Source organism: Colossoma macropomum, unplaced genomic scaffold (genome assembly GCF_904425465.1).
Source record: "Colossoma macropomum unplaced genomic scaffold, Colossoma_macropomum, whole genome shotgun sequence".
NCBI lineage: Eukaryota > Metazoa > Chordata > Actinopteri > Characiformes > Serrasalmidae > Colossoma > Colossoma macropomum.
This window is the reverse complement of record NW_023494797.1, coordinates 562,952-578,362: the sequence shown is the minus strand read 5'-3', so window position 1 is coordinate 578,362 and position 15,411 is coordinate 562,952. Positions and strand designations below refer to the sequence as shown.

General features: G+C 38.3%; 1 protein-coding gene across 6 annotated transcripts in view; it reads right to left on the bottom strand.

The window, feature by feature from the left end:
• Positions 1–15,411, bottom strand: part of otog (otogelin) — an 80,958-nt gene that overhangs the window by 51,345 nt on the left and 14,202 nt on the right. For 4 of the 6 annotated variants that reach the window (XR_005008006.1, XM_036583924.1, XM_036583927.1 and 1 more), the window contains exons 8-15: positions 11,521–11,729; positions 10,246–10,376; positions 7,467–7,573; positions 6,754–6,863; positions 5,335–5,463; positions 4,054–4,162; positions 2,683–2,729; positions 1,659–1,804 (exon numbers count right to left, since the gene is read on the bottom strand). Coding sequence is in view for 5 of the 6 variants with exons in the window: in XM_036583924.1 (XP_036439817.1) it covers positions 1,659–1,804; positions 2,683–2,729; positions 4,054–4,162; positions 5,335–5,463; positions 6,754–6,863; positions 7,467–7,573; positions 10,246–10,376; positions 11,521–11,729 (988 nt within the window). In the remaining variant the exon portion in view is untranslated. The remainder of the gene's footprint in view (positions 1–1,658; positions 1,805–2,682; positions 2,730–4,053; positions 4,163–5,334; positions 5,464–6,753; positions 6,864–7,466; positions 7,574–10,245; positions 10,377–11,520; positions 11,730–15,411) is intronic. The other 2 variants (XM_036583925.1, XM_036583928.1) reach the window with 1 other exon arrangement.

Genomic DNA, 15,411 nt, shown 5'->3' with positions numbered 1-15,411 from the left:
TATTATCTAAATGCTTCAATTTTAGATAATTCGACTATTATGTAGTTCAGGAATTGGCCATTTATGGCTAAGAGTTTGTGAGGGAATTTGAGTGTATGTGTGTACTGTTCACATGGAGATAACTAGCTCAGAGTCTGAATCGTTTCATTCATGAGCACTACAGACGCCACCAACAGGTGCAGTCTGCCCAAACAAACATCTCTCACCAGTCACTTTACTGAAATGCCTCTCTCTCCCTCTCGCTCTCTATCCCCCTCTACAAAGTCTTTGGCTCTGTCATTCTGAGACACAGATAAGCTGAATGGCTTGTTCAGATTCCAGACAGGTGACACAGTACACCATGCTGCTCTCTGCATGCTGAGTTTTACCATCATCAGCCCCTAGCTTTAGGAGACGGAGGCCTTGAGAAAGAGGAGCTCCCCATCTTTTGAGGCTTTTCATGTATCTTTTGAAACAACACAAGGTTTTATCACGACATAAATACATCTCAGACTTTGTTTCATCTTTACCCAAGCAATGCACTAGAGAACACAAAGTGATTCAATGAGAAATGATTTCAGAATTTGACTGCAAATTCTACTCAACTGACTACTAATTCAAAAAATCTGGCCTTTCTGATTTTTTCCATTATTACATATTACACTGAATGCTTTATTATCTTTATACAAAATGTTATATTAGACAGAGAGAACTTTTCAAACACAAAGCACATTTTTTAAATTATTATGTAACTTATTTAAGGAGCAAAGCTATCCAACATGCCATCAGAGTGGTGCAGTTGCCACAAAGCTTTTATGAGCACACCTGGCCATGATCAAAAGAAAATCCATGAGAAAAGCTGTTGAGATATATTAGACTAGAAATCACTTATGTAGTTCAGGAAGTGGGGATTTATGGCTAAGAGTTTGTGAGGGAATTTGAGTGTATGTGTGTACTGTTCACATGGAGATAACCAACTCAGAGTCTAAATCGTTTCATTCATGAGCACTACAGACGCCACCAACAGGTGCAGTCTGCCCAAACAAACATCTCTCACCAGTCACTTTACTGAAATGCCTCTCTCTTTTTCTCACTCTCTCTCCCCCTCTACAAAGTCTTTGGCTCTGTCATTCTTTTGAAGGACATCACCTAATCACAGTGAGACCACTACCTACAAATTGAAAACTATATGGAATATGGATAAATCTTGTGTAGAGTGGCAGGCCTGACACGAATGGCACAGAGGCAAATCATCTAGGAAGTCACTAAAGGTTTCAGGAGAACACTGCAGGAACTGCAGGCCTCGCTAGCCTCTGCTAAGTTCAATGTTTATGATTCCACAGTAAGAAATGGACTGAGAATTAAATATTAATATTATTCCATATTAATTTTAAAGAGGCAATCCCTTTTCCACATGCAATTATATGTTGGATATCTTAACTAAATTAAATAAATTAATTAAATAGTAACTTTTTTTAATGGAAATAATAATTCTAAAAATGTTTGATAAAGTTTTCTCTTTCTCTAAAATTCCACACTGTTTACAGATCTAAAAGCATTCACTATGAGGCAATAATAGAGAAAACGAGGAAGGAGCATATATTGTTTCACAGCACAGTATAATATGTGGTGTGATTGTATTTTTTCTGTATATAATATGACAGCATTGAGGGACTTACATGGCCACATGGAGCATTCTGGATCGTCACAATGAATCCGCCTGAGTTTCGGCTCTTGGCTAAAACATACTGGCAGGTAGCTGGGAATGTGTAAACGCGACCATCAAAAGATTGGAAATACATATCCCCTGTAACTGAGCACTCCCCTGCATCATCCAACACAAAAAACATCCATTTCAGTCACCTGGGACAATTACAGCTAGTTTGTCAAAATTAACTCTATCCTACCAGTACGAGCTTGGTAATATTACAATTTTATTAAAATTGTAATTTTAATAATGATATACTATCATTATTAATTATATAACAATTAGATAATTATAATAATTATAATAAGTTGACACATTCCAACAGAAACAGGTAAATGATATAGGAAAAAGCACATTTCACCTGCAACAGGTAGAATATGTTACTGTTCTTTGACATTCTACAGGAATATTTTGTAGAATAAACCCTTAAACTGAACACTTTTATGTTATTTAACGTGCAACTAAGCTGTTGTATGGTTAAATACACCATTACAGGCTGACTAAACCAAATGTATTTCAAAACTGCTCAAAATTGTTTTCAAATTACAGTATTTAATGTACAACCCCAAGAAGAGGGGATGCTACACAATGGTAGACACGGCCCTGTCCCAACTTTGAGATGCGTTGCTGCCATCAAGTTCAAAATGAGTTAATGTTTTTCATGAAATGGTAAAATGTCTCACTTTCAACATCTGATATGTGTTCTATGCTCTATTGTGAATAAAACATGGGTCTCTGAGATTTGCAAATCATTACATTCTGGTTTTATATACATTTATTTACATTTTACACAGCATCCCAACTTTTTTGGAATTGGGATTGTACATTTGATAACTTGCCTAGCTACCAATATCTGGCAGAATATTAATATTTGTTAAATATAATTTTGTAGAACACAAACACAGGCATGCATGTCAAAATAGGCATTATATTCACTTTAAGCAAAGAAAGAAATACAGGAGAGAAGGATAGAGACAGAAAGTGTGATAGTGAACCTGGACAACTGTGCTCCGTGCAGTTCCACACACCACCAACACATGTACTGAAAGACACAGAAACATGAAAAAGTTATATATATTAGGGGTGGGAATCTCTAGGCACCTCATGATTCGATTCGATTACGATTCAGAGGGCTGCGATGCAATTATAAAACAATTATCGATGCATCTCAATGCATCTTTTTTTCTATACATGATTTCTATTTTCTTACTGTCTGAGAACTTGGTACTTTTAAAGCTAAGTATTTGCAATGATCCATAATGCATTTATGTCCAATATATTTTATTAATATAACAAATGGAAGTGATGTGGCAAGTGAACTGGAAGGCTCTCATTCACTGCTCTTGTTTGAAGACGCTGCTGCCACTTATGTGCGATAAAATGCGCTGTTAGGGTGAAATAAGATCCAGTGGTAATGGATGACCACGCAGCACATTATAGCCGTCCTGTCCGTTTTCTTTAGTGATGTTTTAACTTCGGTTTTGGTCTCGTGGTAGAGACGGGGGTTGGGTGGTGTCGCTGTGTCAGTAAAATATCTTCGAGACGGGGCGTGTGCAACATAGTGCGAAAGCCCTGTTTCTCAACGACTGGCGTGCAATGCAACGAGGTTTCGCCTGGCTAGTAGCGAACGAAAAAGGAAAAGAGAAAGACAGACGAACATTTGGAGATGAACGGACTTGTTCGCATTTATAAGCAGCGCAGTTGGTTTCCTGATACGTTAAATCTGCACCGAGAGACTGTCAAACACTAAAAGGTTGCGAAGATGAAGTCGCTTCTCTTTCTAATTTTCCCGTTCCACCTTAAATGGTGCCGCATTTACCTTCGGCACCTCAGTCAGAATTTAAGGTAGAACGGGAAAGTTCAGCAAGAAGCTGGCGAATGAGAAGCGACTTCAGCCTCGTAAAACAGTCGAAAGCTGAAAGACATTTTACATGAAACCATTCAGCTTTTGAGGAAAAGTTTTCTGGCGGAGATGGAAGAAAAGTGGCTATAGCTAAAGCTTAAAGCAGAGTAGAGTAAGTCCGCGTTTTCGTTTATATTGTTTAGCCTGTACTAGGACATTATCACATACTGAGACATACTGGACATTAAATGTTGTGGCTCCCAAGGTGGTTTGATTTTTGTTGAAAGGTCAAAATGGCTCTTCTTATCATTTGTGTTGTGACTCCTGACCTGACCTGGCTTTTAACGCAGAGGGAGCCGGTCGGATTTCTCGCTCATCCAGTTGTGTTTTTGTTATGTGCCGCCACAGACTGTCCGGGCGCTGTTTTTAATTTTGATTTAGAAATCATGTTTGTTTGTTACACAAATGACGTGTAAGACACTAAGTGTGTAAATATTGTGTGCAAGTTGCTGTTGTGTCTGACCAGTTGTTGCAGTCCTCCTGTATGGTGTGTCCTGAAGGGTAGAGCATTCCACGGTGCTCACATGGACAGTCAGATGGCTTCACACACAATCCATCCTCATAGATCAGATCTGTTCCGCAACATACACGCACTATGTCAAGCAAGGAGTTACATGTTTTTGTTTAGCTTCAGGAATAACATATAACACACATCATGGAGTTCATTTTGTGGAATAGATTTTAAATACAATAATAAATCACCTTGAATAATAAAAAATACATTGCAAGTATGAATAATGAAAATAAAATCAACTTGAATTCAGTCCCTATACTGCTGTTTACTAGCATCTGCCAGTCTTTTTGGAGTCACAGGTCCTCTGACCCTTAGCCACACCCATTCCACAAAGCGTGGAACCTCCCTCAGCAGCGCTGTACTGATGCATTTAAACTACTAAAGTCACAGGTCTAAAACAATGTACATTGCAAACGAATGTATTTTAAGTAAAACTGGCTACACATGGTTTTGCAGCTATTAGTGTTAACTTGTTAATCAGCAGTGTTCAATAAAAGACTAACTAGGCTAGCTAGGAAAGTAATGTATTAAGTAATTACTTAACTTGCTAGGTAACAGAACTAATAAAGTGAAAAGCAACTTGGAGTAGAATTGAGTTAACTGGCATGCTGAAAGAAAAATCCAGTTTCTGTATAGGGCATGTACAAAACAGCTTTCATAGCCTTCAAAACAGTTTGGCCAACTATGACAAGCCAACTTCGTTCTCTTTTGTAGTAATCAAACATGAACAACTATGTCTATCTTGCAAGCTCTATAATTAATCCATCAATTTAACTTCATACAAACCACTAAATACACGCCACATAGCAGTCATAGCAACATCATGTAATAATGAATTATATGAATCATTTAAATATACCAAGGGAAATATGCCATAAAAGCAGATATCTTGGTTCAATACTGCACTTAATACAATGCGCTGCAGCATATTGGGAGACACTTTGCCATTTAAGGAGGGGCTGAGAACCTCTCATTCCAAAGTCAATCAACCAACAGGCACCTAAACAATAAGGTGCACTCCTCACACTCCTTGTTTTAATTTGTATTTATGACCATTTTTACATTTTGATACTTAATATTTTGCATGTGTACTATTTTTTTTTTAATTTTGGCACAAAGAAATGAACTCCATGTATAAATTGTTATTAAAATTAATTATAAAGCCAGGTTTCATAGGAAGGGTAACCAAAGAGGCAAATTCAGTTTATAACATCTCTCTTTCTTTCTCACCATCAGGACAGTAGCAGCCATCCAGGCACTGCAGCTTGCTGTCAATGCACATGCTTTCAGTATTGCAATGCACAGGACAACATGTGATGCACTCTCTGTAATGCAGCTCTGCAGGGCACTCAATACCTACTCCAAAACAAACTCATATTTATTCCCATCACACTGTGCAAATATTAACAAATTTACATCACGCCATACTACAACTGACAAAATCTGTTAGCATATATTATTATTATTATTATGTTTAATTGACATTGGAAACTGTATTTTTGTTCTCACACCACACTGATAACACCTAAGTGATCTCTTTAAGCAGGTTTAATATAATCAGTCATGTTAATTTCTTTCATAGCAATAGCATAGCATTGTCAACAAATGTTAATATAACTGTTACTATAATGTGAGAGTGTAATAACATGCATTTTCAGATTTGATATGATTTTTGATTATGAGGTCAGGACTTAATTGGATTTTCAATAATATGTTAAAATGTCTTTATTCTACAGATCACTGATTATGGTTTGGCCCAGATAAATGATAAGTTCTCAAACACAACTCCACGCCAGCCCTCTAACAAAACAGCAAAAAAAACATCCCCTATAGTCTGAGAGACCTCAGAAAGAAGCCATTCAGCCAGTCATTAGAGCATGGATACTTTAAAAATATAAGCCCTCTCCCTTACTCTATTATGATGCACCCAGATGCTTTATTGATTATTGGCAGGGGTTTCCAAGAAAGACAGTAAATGAGAGATCCTCAGAAGAGACAGATGGGAAAATCAGAGATTCATTTTTTTGTTTTTTAAAATATTGTACTGAAACATTTATACCCCTACAATATCAAGTTGTAAAAGTCTACAGAGACAAACAATTGCAAAGCTAAAATTGTGAGAAAAAGTGTGTGTATCCTTTGGAATTATCTGGATTTCTAGAATGATCTAATGGTTCCTAAAATGTGATCTGGTCAAGACTCAGGCTACAGTTCTGGAAGATCAGAGCACTGTAAAATTTAGCGTTCTATTTCATTAAACACGTCAGATTGGACTCGTCTGTTGATGAGTTTGTTGAATTTACGCATTGAATTCTGAGTGTTAGGAGAGGGACAATAATAATATGACAGCTCATACTCCTGATCTAAGACACAGTAATAACAGGACAGTCCTACTTATCAAATACATTTTTTTTGCATTAATTAACAAATTGCTTAACAACAAATTCCTCTTGAACAAATGGTTGAAATAATTGTGGTCACTGAAAAAGGAAGAGGGCAAAATTATGTGATGAGGTAAACCTTTCAAGCAGAAATCCAGATCATTTTAAAATGTTCACTTTTCTCCTTTCCTCAAATCTGTAAATATGTAAGGGATAGAACACCTGACACTAACAAACACTAGCAATATATATATTCAGTATAACTTACCACACACAGGAAAATGTTTTCTCCAGTTATGTAATGGGTGTTCAGCATGGGCACATGCCCTTGCATACTCCGTGAAGACTTGGCAGACCACATCCCCATTGGGACCAGACCTACCCATAGGGATCAGACAGTACCAGACATGAGCATGAACACATACAGACACTGGAGGACTGGAGGAGAGGAGTTAATTAACAAGAAATATGTCTTGAAATACTGAAAAAATTCTGATTATTCCCTCAATCAACAGTGTAGGTGATATTGTAAATTCTACCGAGGCCAAGGGTTAATAAAAGCTAATAGGGACCCCTGAGCATGACTTAATCTGTATAGTTCTATTTTGACCACATAACTCTAAACAATGGTTATTTTTTTTGAAAAAAGTACATAAAAAAAGTACAAAAATACTGAATTTGACTAGACTCTGTTAAAGGATACACAAGAGGGTGCATTATTCCTGACAACATCTTACACTTCCAACAACAAAGTTAATCATAAGTTTTTTGGGCACTGATTACATACTGTCAAATTAAATAAACCTTAAAAAAACCTGCTCTGGTGTGCATAGCATTGGTGATGGATATATCACAAAGGTACTCTGGAATAGGTTACAGGACTAATTTTTTCAGTGTCAGGAAAATTGGCTTTCAAATATCTTCAATGTGGTATCAGTAATGTTATGCATTAACACTGCTGGAAGTGTGCTGTGTACTTACAGGCAAAGGTCATTGGAGCAACTGGCCATATATGAATATGGACTGACAAACTCATGACAGGATTTAAATGGCTCTTTCAGTAAAGATGAGCACACCTCCTCCACTTTCTGCAGTAAACAGTCAGAATCTTAGATTAGTATGGCATGTTGTGTAAAAACTGGGGGATCTGAAAGTTACCAACATTTTCTAGATTACAAATGGTTCTTACACATTTTTTCTGCAACTTCCATGAACTATAGATATTTAAAAAAGTATTCAGACTTCAAATATTAATAAAACCCCATTTCCAAAAAAGTTGAGACACTGTGCAGAATGTAAATAAAAATAGAATTCAATGATATGCAAATCATATTAATGATTTACCACTGTGTTGCATCACCTTTTCTTTTAATAACACTCCTTAAGTGTTTGGGAACTGACGAGACCAACTGCTGTAGTTCTGAAAGTGAAATGTTTTCTGATTCTTGTTTGATATAGGATTTTTGTTCAACAGTTCGGGATCTCATTTGTCGTATTTTCTGTTTCATAATGCGCCGAATGTTTTCAACGGGTGACAGGCCTGGACTGCAGGCAGGCCAGTTTAGCACCCAAACCCTTTTACTGTGGAGCCATGCTATTGTAATATGTGCAGAATGTGGTTTGGCATTGTCTTGCTGAATTAAGCATGGCCTTCTCTGAAAAAGACTTAATCTGTTTGGCAGCATAAGTTGTTCCAAAACATGTATATATCGTTCAGTATTAATATTGCCTTCAAAGATGTGCATGTCACCCATGTCATGTGCACTAATGCACCCCATTCCATCATGGATGCTGGCTTTTAAACTCTGCACTGATAACTAGCAGGATGGGCCCTTCTCCTTTTGACCTTGGAGGATGGGGCATCCACGATTTCCAAGAAGAATTTCCAATTTTGATCTGTTGGACCACAGGACACTTTGTCTCAGTCCATCGTAAATGAGTATAAGTCCAGAGAAAGCACGGCATTTCTGAATCTTCTTTATATAATGGTTTCTTCTTTGCGTGGTAGAGCTTTAACTTGCATTTAAAGATGCAGCAATGAACTGTGTTCACAGACAGTGGTTTCTACTACATAATCATGCGTGTTTTAATGCAGTGCCGTCTGAGGGCCCTAAGATCACGATCAGTCAATATTGTTTTTTGGCTTTGTCCCTTGCATACAGAGATTTTTCTGGATACTCTGAATCTTTTAATCATGTTATGCAGGGGTGGCGCCACACGTCCAAAAATGGTGGGGCGAAACATATTGTTTCCATCATATAAATAAATAAATAAAAACAGCTGACCAAGTGACAATACAATTAGGCCACTGACTAAAATGGCCTTTTATAAACCTATTCAAACCTATTTAACGGTGGACTGGATGATGTTTTTTTACTCTCCTGACGTTTTTCAAATCATGATACTTTTATTTCTACTAAAGTATATTAGTGAGTAAAGGAATCTTTTTACTCCATTACATTTTAGTGTTTAGATACTGATACCTTTTTTGTTTTTAATTTGAATATGTTTTGATGGTGGCAATATGTGTACTGCTTTGTGATTGGTTACATCTCTGACTTTGGAGCTTTTTTATTTTAGACCAAAAAAAAAAATTAAAATCCCCAAAAGAGAAGAACAGAGCTGCACAGAGCTGCACAATCTTCATATGAGTTTTTGTAAACAGTAACATGTTAAAGAAGCAGACTGTGCAAACAGTACATCAAAAATGTGCACTGGCAAAAACATGCTCTGGTGTTGAACTCCCTGGTAAATCTGTGTAGAGCAGTTGTTTGGTGCGGATCTGAATACGGGTGGAGTATTTGCATGTCAAAACCGATCCAAAGAAAAAGTTTGACAGGTCCGCACCAACCACAGCAGGTCTGAAAACGCCACCCAGCTGAAATGGAGATTCTGATTGGCCCTTCTGCTGAGTTTTACTCTGCCTGTTTGTGCTGTTCAGCGTTTCATGCAGTTTAGGGAACTCAAAAAGTAGCGTCGCCCCAGTACTTTGAAAAGTGGTGGGTCAAATCCCCGCTCGCCACCGTGGTTCTGGTGGCCCTGATGTTATGTACCTTAGATGATGAAATCCCCAAGTTCTTTGCTATTTTATGTTGAGAAGTGTTTTTTCTTTGAATTGTTGCACTGTTTGCCTATGCAGTCATTCACAGAGTGGCTTCTTTCACAAGCCTATATTTTGCTTGGATTCAGGGTTTTGAAGGGTAGCTCTTTCTAGGGTCTGGGTGGTGTGATGCAGCTTCCAGTTCCTGATTATGGATCGAACAGAGCTCACTGAGATATCCAAACACACTGGAGTTTTTTCCAAATGTGACATTTGCATGCCTTTAGTTTGTTTCTTTGTCTTCATTCTGTCTTTCAGGTTAACAGCCTGACTAATGATCCTAATGAGTGTTTTTTTTATCAAAATGTGATTGTGATTACATTTACAGCATTTGGCAGGCGCTCTTATCCAGAGCGACTTGCAATTTGATTATTTTACACAGGTTAGTAGTTATTTTAATAGTTCGCATGTAGAAAGCAAGTATGTCCAACGAAGAGACAATAGTGTTAAAACTTATTCTTTTCTGTTATTATCTGTGTTTTACCTTGGAGGTTGCGGAGCAATGGGATTTGAATACTTATGCAAGGTGCATAGCTTAATTTTTCATTTTATTTAAAATATGTGCATTTTTTATTGGAAAAAGTAAAGGTATTATTATTTGTAAAAGAAAATGTGTATAACTTTCAGGGGGCTGGATACTCTCACATGTTTGTGTAGTACCAGTAAAATGTGGGGATCCTGTGCAGAGCAGGGAGATGGATACAGATATTGAATCATTGAACACGTGGCCTGCTGTGGCTCTTCCTCCACCCAGCTATTTCCAAACATAGCAAGATCTTCTGTGAACACACCTGGAACAAACCCATTAAAGCATAACATTAAATTCTGCCGAACACAGAATAAACAAAGCCTAAGGGAAACCTCTTCACAGTCAACACTGACCTAAAGTGTATAATATTGGTCAGAACCTAACAAGACCCGACCACTCACATTCGGACATCATTTCCCAAATATATGTCGGCTTCCTTACTTTATGCTTCTTCTCTACTGTCATTATCTGAAAACAGTGGTGCCCAGTCACTGTCCTAGATATCTACCACCCTGGAGATTCAAATCACCTGGCTTTAATATTCACACGCTCCTTAAGGCGTTCATTACCTAGATCAAGTGTGTTGGATTAGAATTGTAGGTAGACCAAGGTATTATATCAGATTTTTTAATTAAATTTTTTGCTGATTTATTTATTTATTTATTTTACTTGTTTTTTTGTCTAATGATGCCATTATTATGGCTATTAATTTATCCGGTGCTATCATATTAGGTTTTGTTTGGCACTTTGGATGATGATGGGCTGGTTCGGGTTAGTTTCAGACAGCATTTTTTGGATGTAGGGAAGTTTTGGACTTAAAACTTAATGATTTGGTTCAGGTTGGGTCAGGTTCAGACAAAATTTTGGCAGATTCAGGTCAGGTTCAGACACCATATGTTGTGCTCTGGATTAGGTAAATTAGGGCTTGAACAGAAAGTTTCCGGGCTATATTTTGGGTTTGGCCAAAGTTTCTACAAGCTCTACATTAAACAGATAAACATTTGTGACTTACGGAGCCCAGGACTCCCCTAGAATTTATTAGTTTAGTTATAAACTATTAGTTTGTGCCACTGGTTTACTCAAAGTGTAAAGCATGTGTGACTGCTCCTGTACAACTTGTTGAGCACGTTCAGCATAAACAGCTAAATTTATTTGCATAGGAACAGTGTGTGAAAGTAATTAATCAAACATCATGAACAACAATCAACATTGCAGTGTGCTTTTATGTTTATTCAGGAAAAGAAGAATTGTTCATGGGGCTAGTGTATTGGTGATCAAGATTGCCAAACAGCTTGTCAACCAATGACCGGGACAACACTTCATTGTTGTACACCAGTTCTGCCAAGATACAGAAGAATCTGAAGATGTTCTCTCAAGGAGTAGTTGTATGTGAAACTGAAACTTGCCATAACTAGTCTTCAGATCATCCTGAATGTCTGCGTTGAAGTTGCCGCACAGACCACAGGTGCGGCCCACAAACTCTGGACTCATCTTAATGTAGATGGAGCCATTCCGACCATGCCACGCTAGTGTAAAACCCTGAGGTTGTGATACCAGTATATAGTCAGCGATCCGCTCCAACTCAACATCATGGATGTTATGGGGCAGCTTCAAGCTATACAAAGAAATAGAAATATAGAAATATATGAATATATACTGTTAAAATCAATTATATATCTGTCTAGTGCAGAGACCTCATGCGTGTACTTTCTCTACTCTGTAACACTTGATTATCAGGTAATAATCAAGCCCCTTGTGAGCTCAAGCAAGTGTGTAAATCTATAGCATGTGGCATTTCCAGCACTGGAGAAACACTAATTTACACATACTGATGTCAGGGGAGGGTCATTTAAGCAATTAAGAACTGATTAATAAAAATAAAATGAAAAAAAATCACAACAAATTTGTTTCATAACCGTAACTGATTCATAGCACAACCCCCACCCCCTCCACTCTTCAGGTTTTACAAAACATTTTGGACTGTGGAACTAAGGGGTCTAGCCCAAACCAAACAGCGCTAGATCATTATTCCCTTCCCCACCAAACTTTACTCTTATAGCATTCCTGTAGGTAGCATTCTCCTGGCATTTGCTAAACCCACATTCATCCATCAGGATACCAGACAGTGAAATGTGATTCATCACTCCTGACGATGTTCTGCTCCAGATTCCAATGGTGGCATGCTTTGCACCACTGCAGCCAACGTTTGGCACTGCACAGTGATCTTAGGCTTGCGTGCACCTGGTTGGCCATGAAAACTCATTTTCCCATTTCGTAAAGCTTCCAACGCACAGTTCTTGTGTTGATGTGGCGTCTAGAGGCAGTTCAGAACTATGTAATGAGTGATGCAATACAGGATATGTGATTTTTACGCGCTACATGCTAGGTGACACCAAAAAGTTTTTTTATGGCCAACACCGATACTGATTATTAGTAATCAAGGACAGCAATAACCAATATTAGTGGCTGATTTTGGTTTACCATAAATTCGATGTTTATAGTAAAAAAAACATTACAAGAACGCGACTATACTCACAACATTATGAACATAAGAACATTATAAAAAATAAACTGCTTTGAGCTTTGACAGTATAAAAAAATATAAGATAATAAACAGATTAAAAAATAACAAACAACTCTAAATTATGTTTAACAGTCAGTGATGTATGTAAGAAAAATGGAACTCAAAAAAGAGGCCTGCAAAATACATAGAACTGTAAATGTATTACAGTAAGCATCTGACCAATCATGCATTAAAAATTGTCAATACTTTGTAAAAAGCAACAACAATCAGGGTCTATTAATATTAATGTGTTCATGGCATTTTGCTGTTCAACCAAAAATGTATTTCATGCAACAACAATCAGTAGCTGGATGTGTTGATTGTATGAGATGTATTCTGTGCTGTATGATTCAATGGAAATGGCCTTTGAAGTCTAAACAGAGCAGTGGAATCTTTGGAAGCAGCGAGCCGCAGCTGTCTGTACTTTAAACAAGTGAAAACAGAAATGACAACGACCAGAAATTATCTGTAACTTGGTTATTAAATGTAAAATAATACATTATGATTTTACAAATAATTTACTGCTTTCTGTAGACTTGTCTGGATAGTTGGCCACCCATTTAAACTGTGCTGTAGACACACACACATTCTGAATGCTTTCAAACTACTACATATTACCGTGTCTGCTCCCACACACAGATGTTTGGGACAGGACTGCAAGCACAAGTCACGTTTGTCTGGCTAGAGCGAGTGAAATTATATTACCAAGTGCATTGAGCTTTTTGACAACTACACTGTTCAACTGCAATGTTTGTACCTTTTCCTCTCTCTGTGAGAGCAAAGCAGAACAATCCGGAATGTGGTAGACAGGACATCGGGCCAGAATAAAAAGAAGTGTGTTTGATCGAGGTTGCACTATGCTGAATATCAATTTGAAACAATCTAGCTCTCAAAAAAACTCTCCATCCACCCTCTTCTCTCACCCTAAGGACTTTGTCACCTTTTTGAGGAGAAAGTTTGGAGAATCCATCAGTCTTTTCCCTCTGTCTCCACTCCTTCCACTAGTCCTCGTCTTCTTGCTCTCAGTCCCCTAACCTGTTTTTCTTCTCTTGCTAAACATGATGTCCTACAACTAATCAAATCCAGTAATCCAACCACCTGCCCACTGGATCCCATTCCATCCACATTGCTCCATTCAATCTCCATGGATTTCCTGCCCTTCATTACTTTTCTCATAAACAACTCCTTGTCATCAGGTCACATTCCATCAACTTTCAAGACTGCAAGAGTGTTTTCCATCCTGAAGAGGCCCATGCTTGACAGCTCTGATGTCAACAGCTACAGACCGATATCACTCCTTTCTTTCCTCTCAAAAATTCTTGAACATGCAGTCTATAATCAACTATCTCTCTTTCTCACTCAGAACCAGATACAGGACCCCAACCTGTCTAGCTTCAAACTGGTACACTCAACAGAAACTACCGTTATAGCAGTGACTGAGAAGCTCCAGGCAGCTACTTCAGCCAAATTGTCATCTATTCTGATTCTTCTCGACCTCTCCGCAGCTCCATGGTTTAAGTCCTATCTGGAGGGGCGCTCTTATCAGGTAACATGGAGAGTGCTGTGTCCTCCTCTCTTTTCACTTTATACTCGTTCTCTTGGTGATGTGATATCCTCTGATGTCTTCTCTTACCACTGCTATGCTGATAACACCCAACTAATGCTTTCCTTCCCATCTTCTGATACTCAGGTTTTCAGTCACATCTCGGCATGTCTGACTGACATCTGAAGCTCAATCCTAGCAAGACTGAGCTGTTATTCATCTCTGGAACTACAGGTCCTCATCATGATTTTGCCATCTCATTCAAGAACTCTTTGATTGTTCCATCTGAAGATGCAAGAAATCTCGGAGTGATTCTGGATGGCCAGTTATCGTTCTCAGCTCATACTGTGAACCTGACTCGGTCATGCAGGTTTCTCCTGTACAACATCTAGAGAATTCAACCCTTTCTCATTCAAGAGGCCACCCAGGAGCTAGTTCAGTCTCTTGCCATCTCAAAGCTTGACTACTGCAACTTGCTCTTGGCTGGTCTTCCCATGTAGGCCATCAAGCCTCTGCAACTCATTTAAAATGCAGCAGCATGGCTTGTCTTCAATCTTCCTAAGTTCACTCATGTCACTCCACTGCTGTGCTCCCTTCACTGGCTTCCTATAGCTGCACGCATCAGATTTAAAAAGCTGATGTTTACCTACAAAGCCAAAAACAGACCAGCCCCCTCCTACCTAATGGCAATGGTCAAAACTCAAACCGATGCTTGACCCGCCATCCTTCAAGACGAGTGGAAGACAAGCATCAAGACTTTTCTCTGCCCTGGCACCCATGTGGTGGAACGAACTCCCATTGGCTGTCCGAACAGCAGACTCTCTCACAGTCTTCAAATGCAGACTGAAGACACATCTCTTTTTACAGCACTTAACTTAGTGCTCTGTTAAGTACTTACAGAAATGTACTGTACTGCAAATGTATTGTACAGATGTTCTATTCTGTTTCTTTTTCTCTAGGTATCAACATAGGCTTTTGTTTCTAGCAACATCTGAGCTCAGTACTTGCCTTCTCTCTAAGCTATTTGTAACTAGCAAAGAAACTTTCTCTGAGTAGACAAGTCATTCTGGATAAGAGCGTCGGATAAATGCAGCAAATGTAAATGTAAATGAATATCAGCTTGACCAATAATCGGTCGACCCCTACTATGCGCTTCAGTCCTTGGCAGCCCTGCTCTGTGCGTTTATGCGG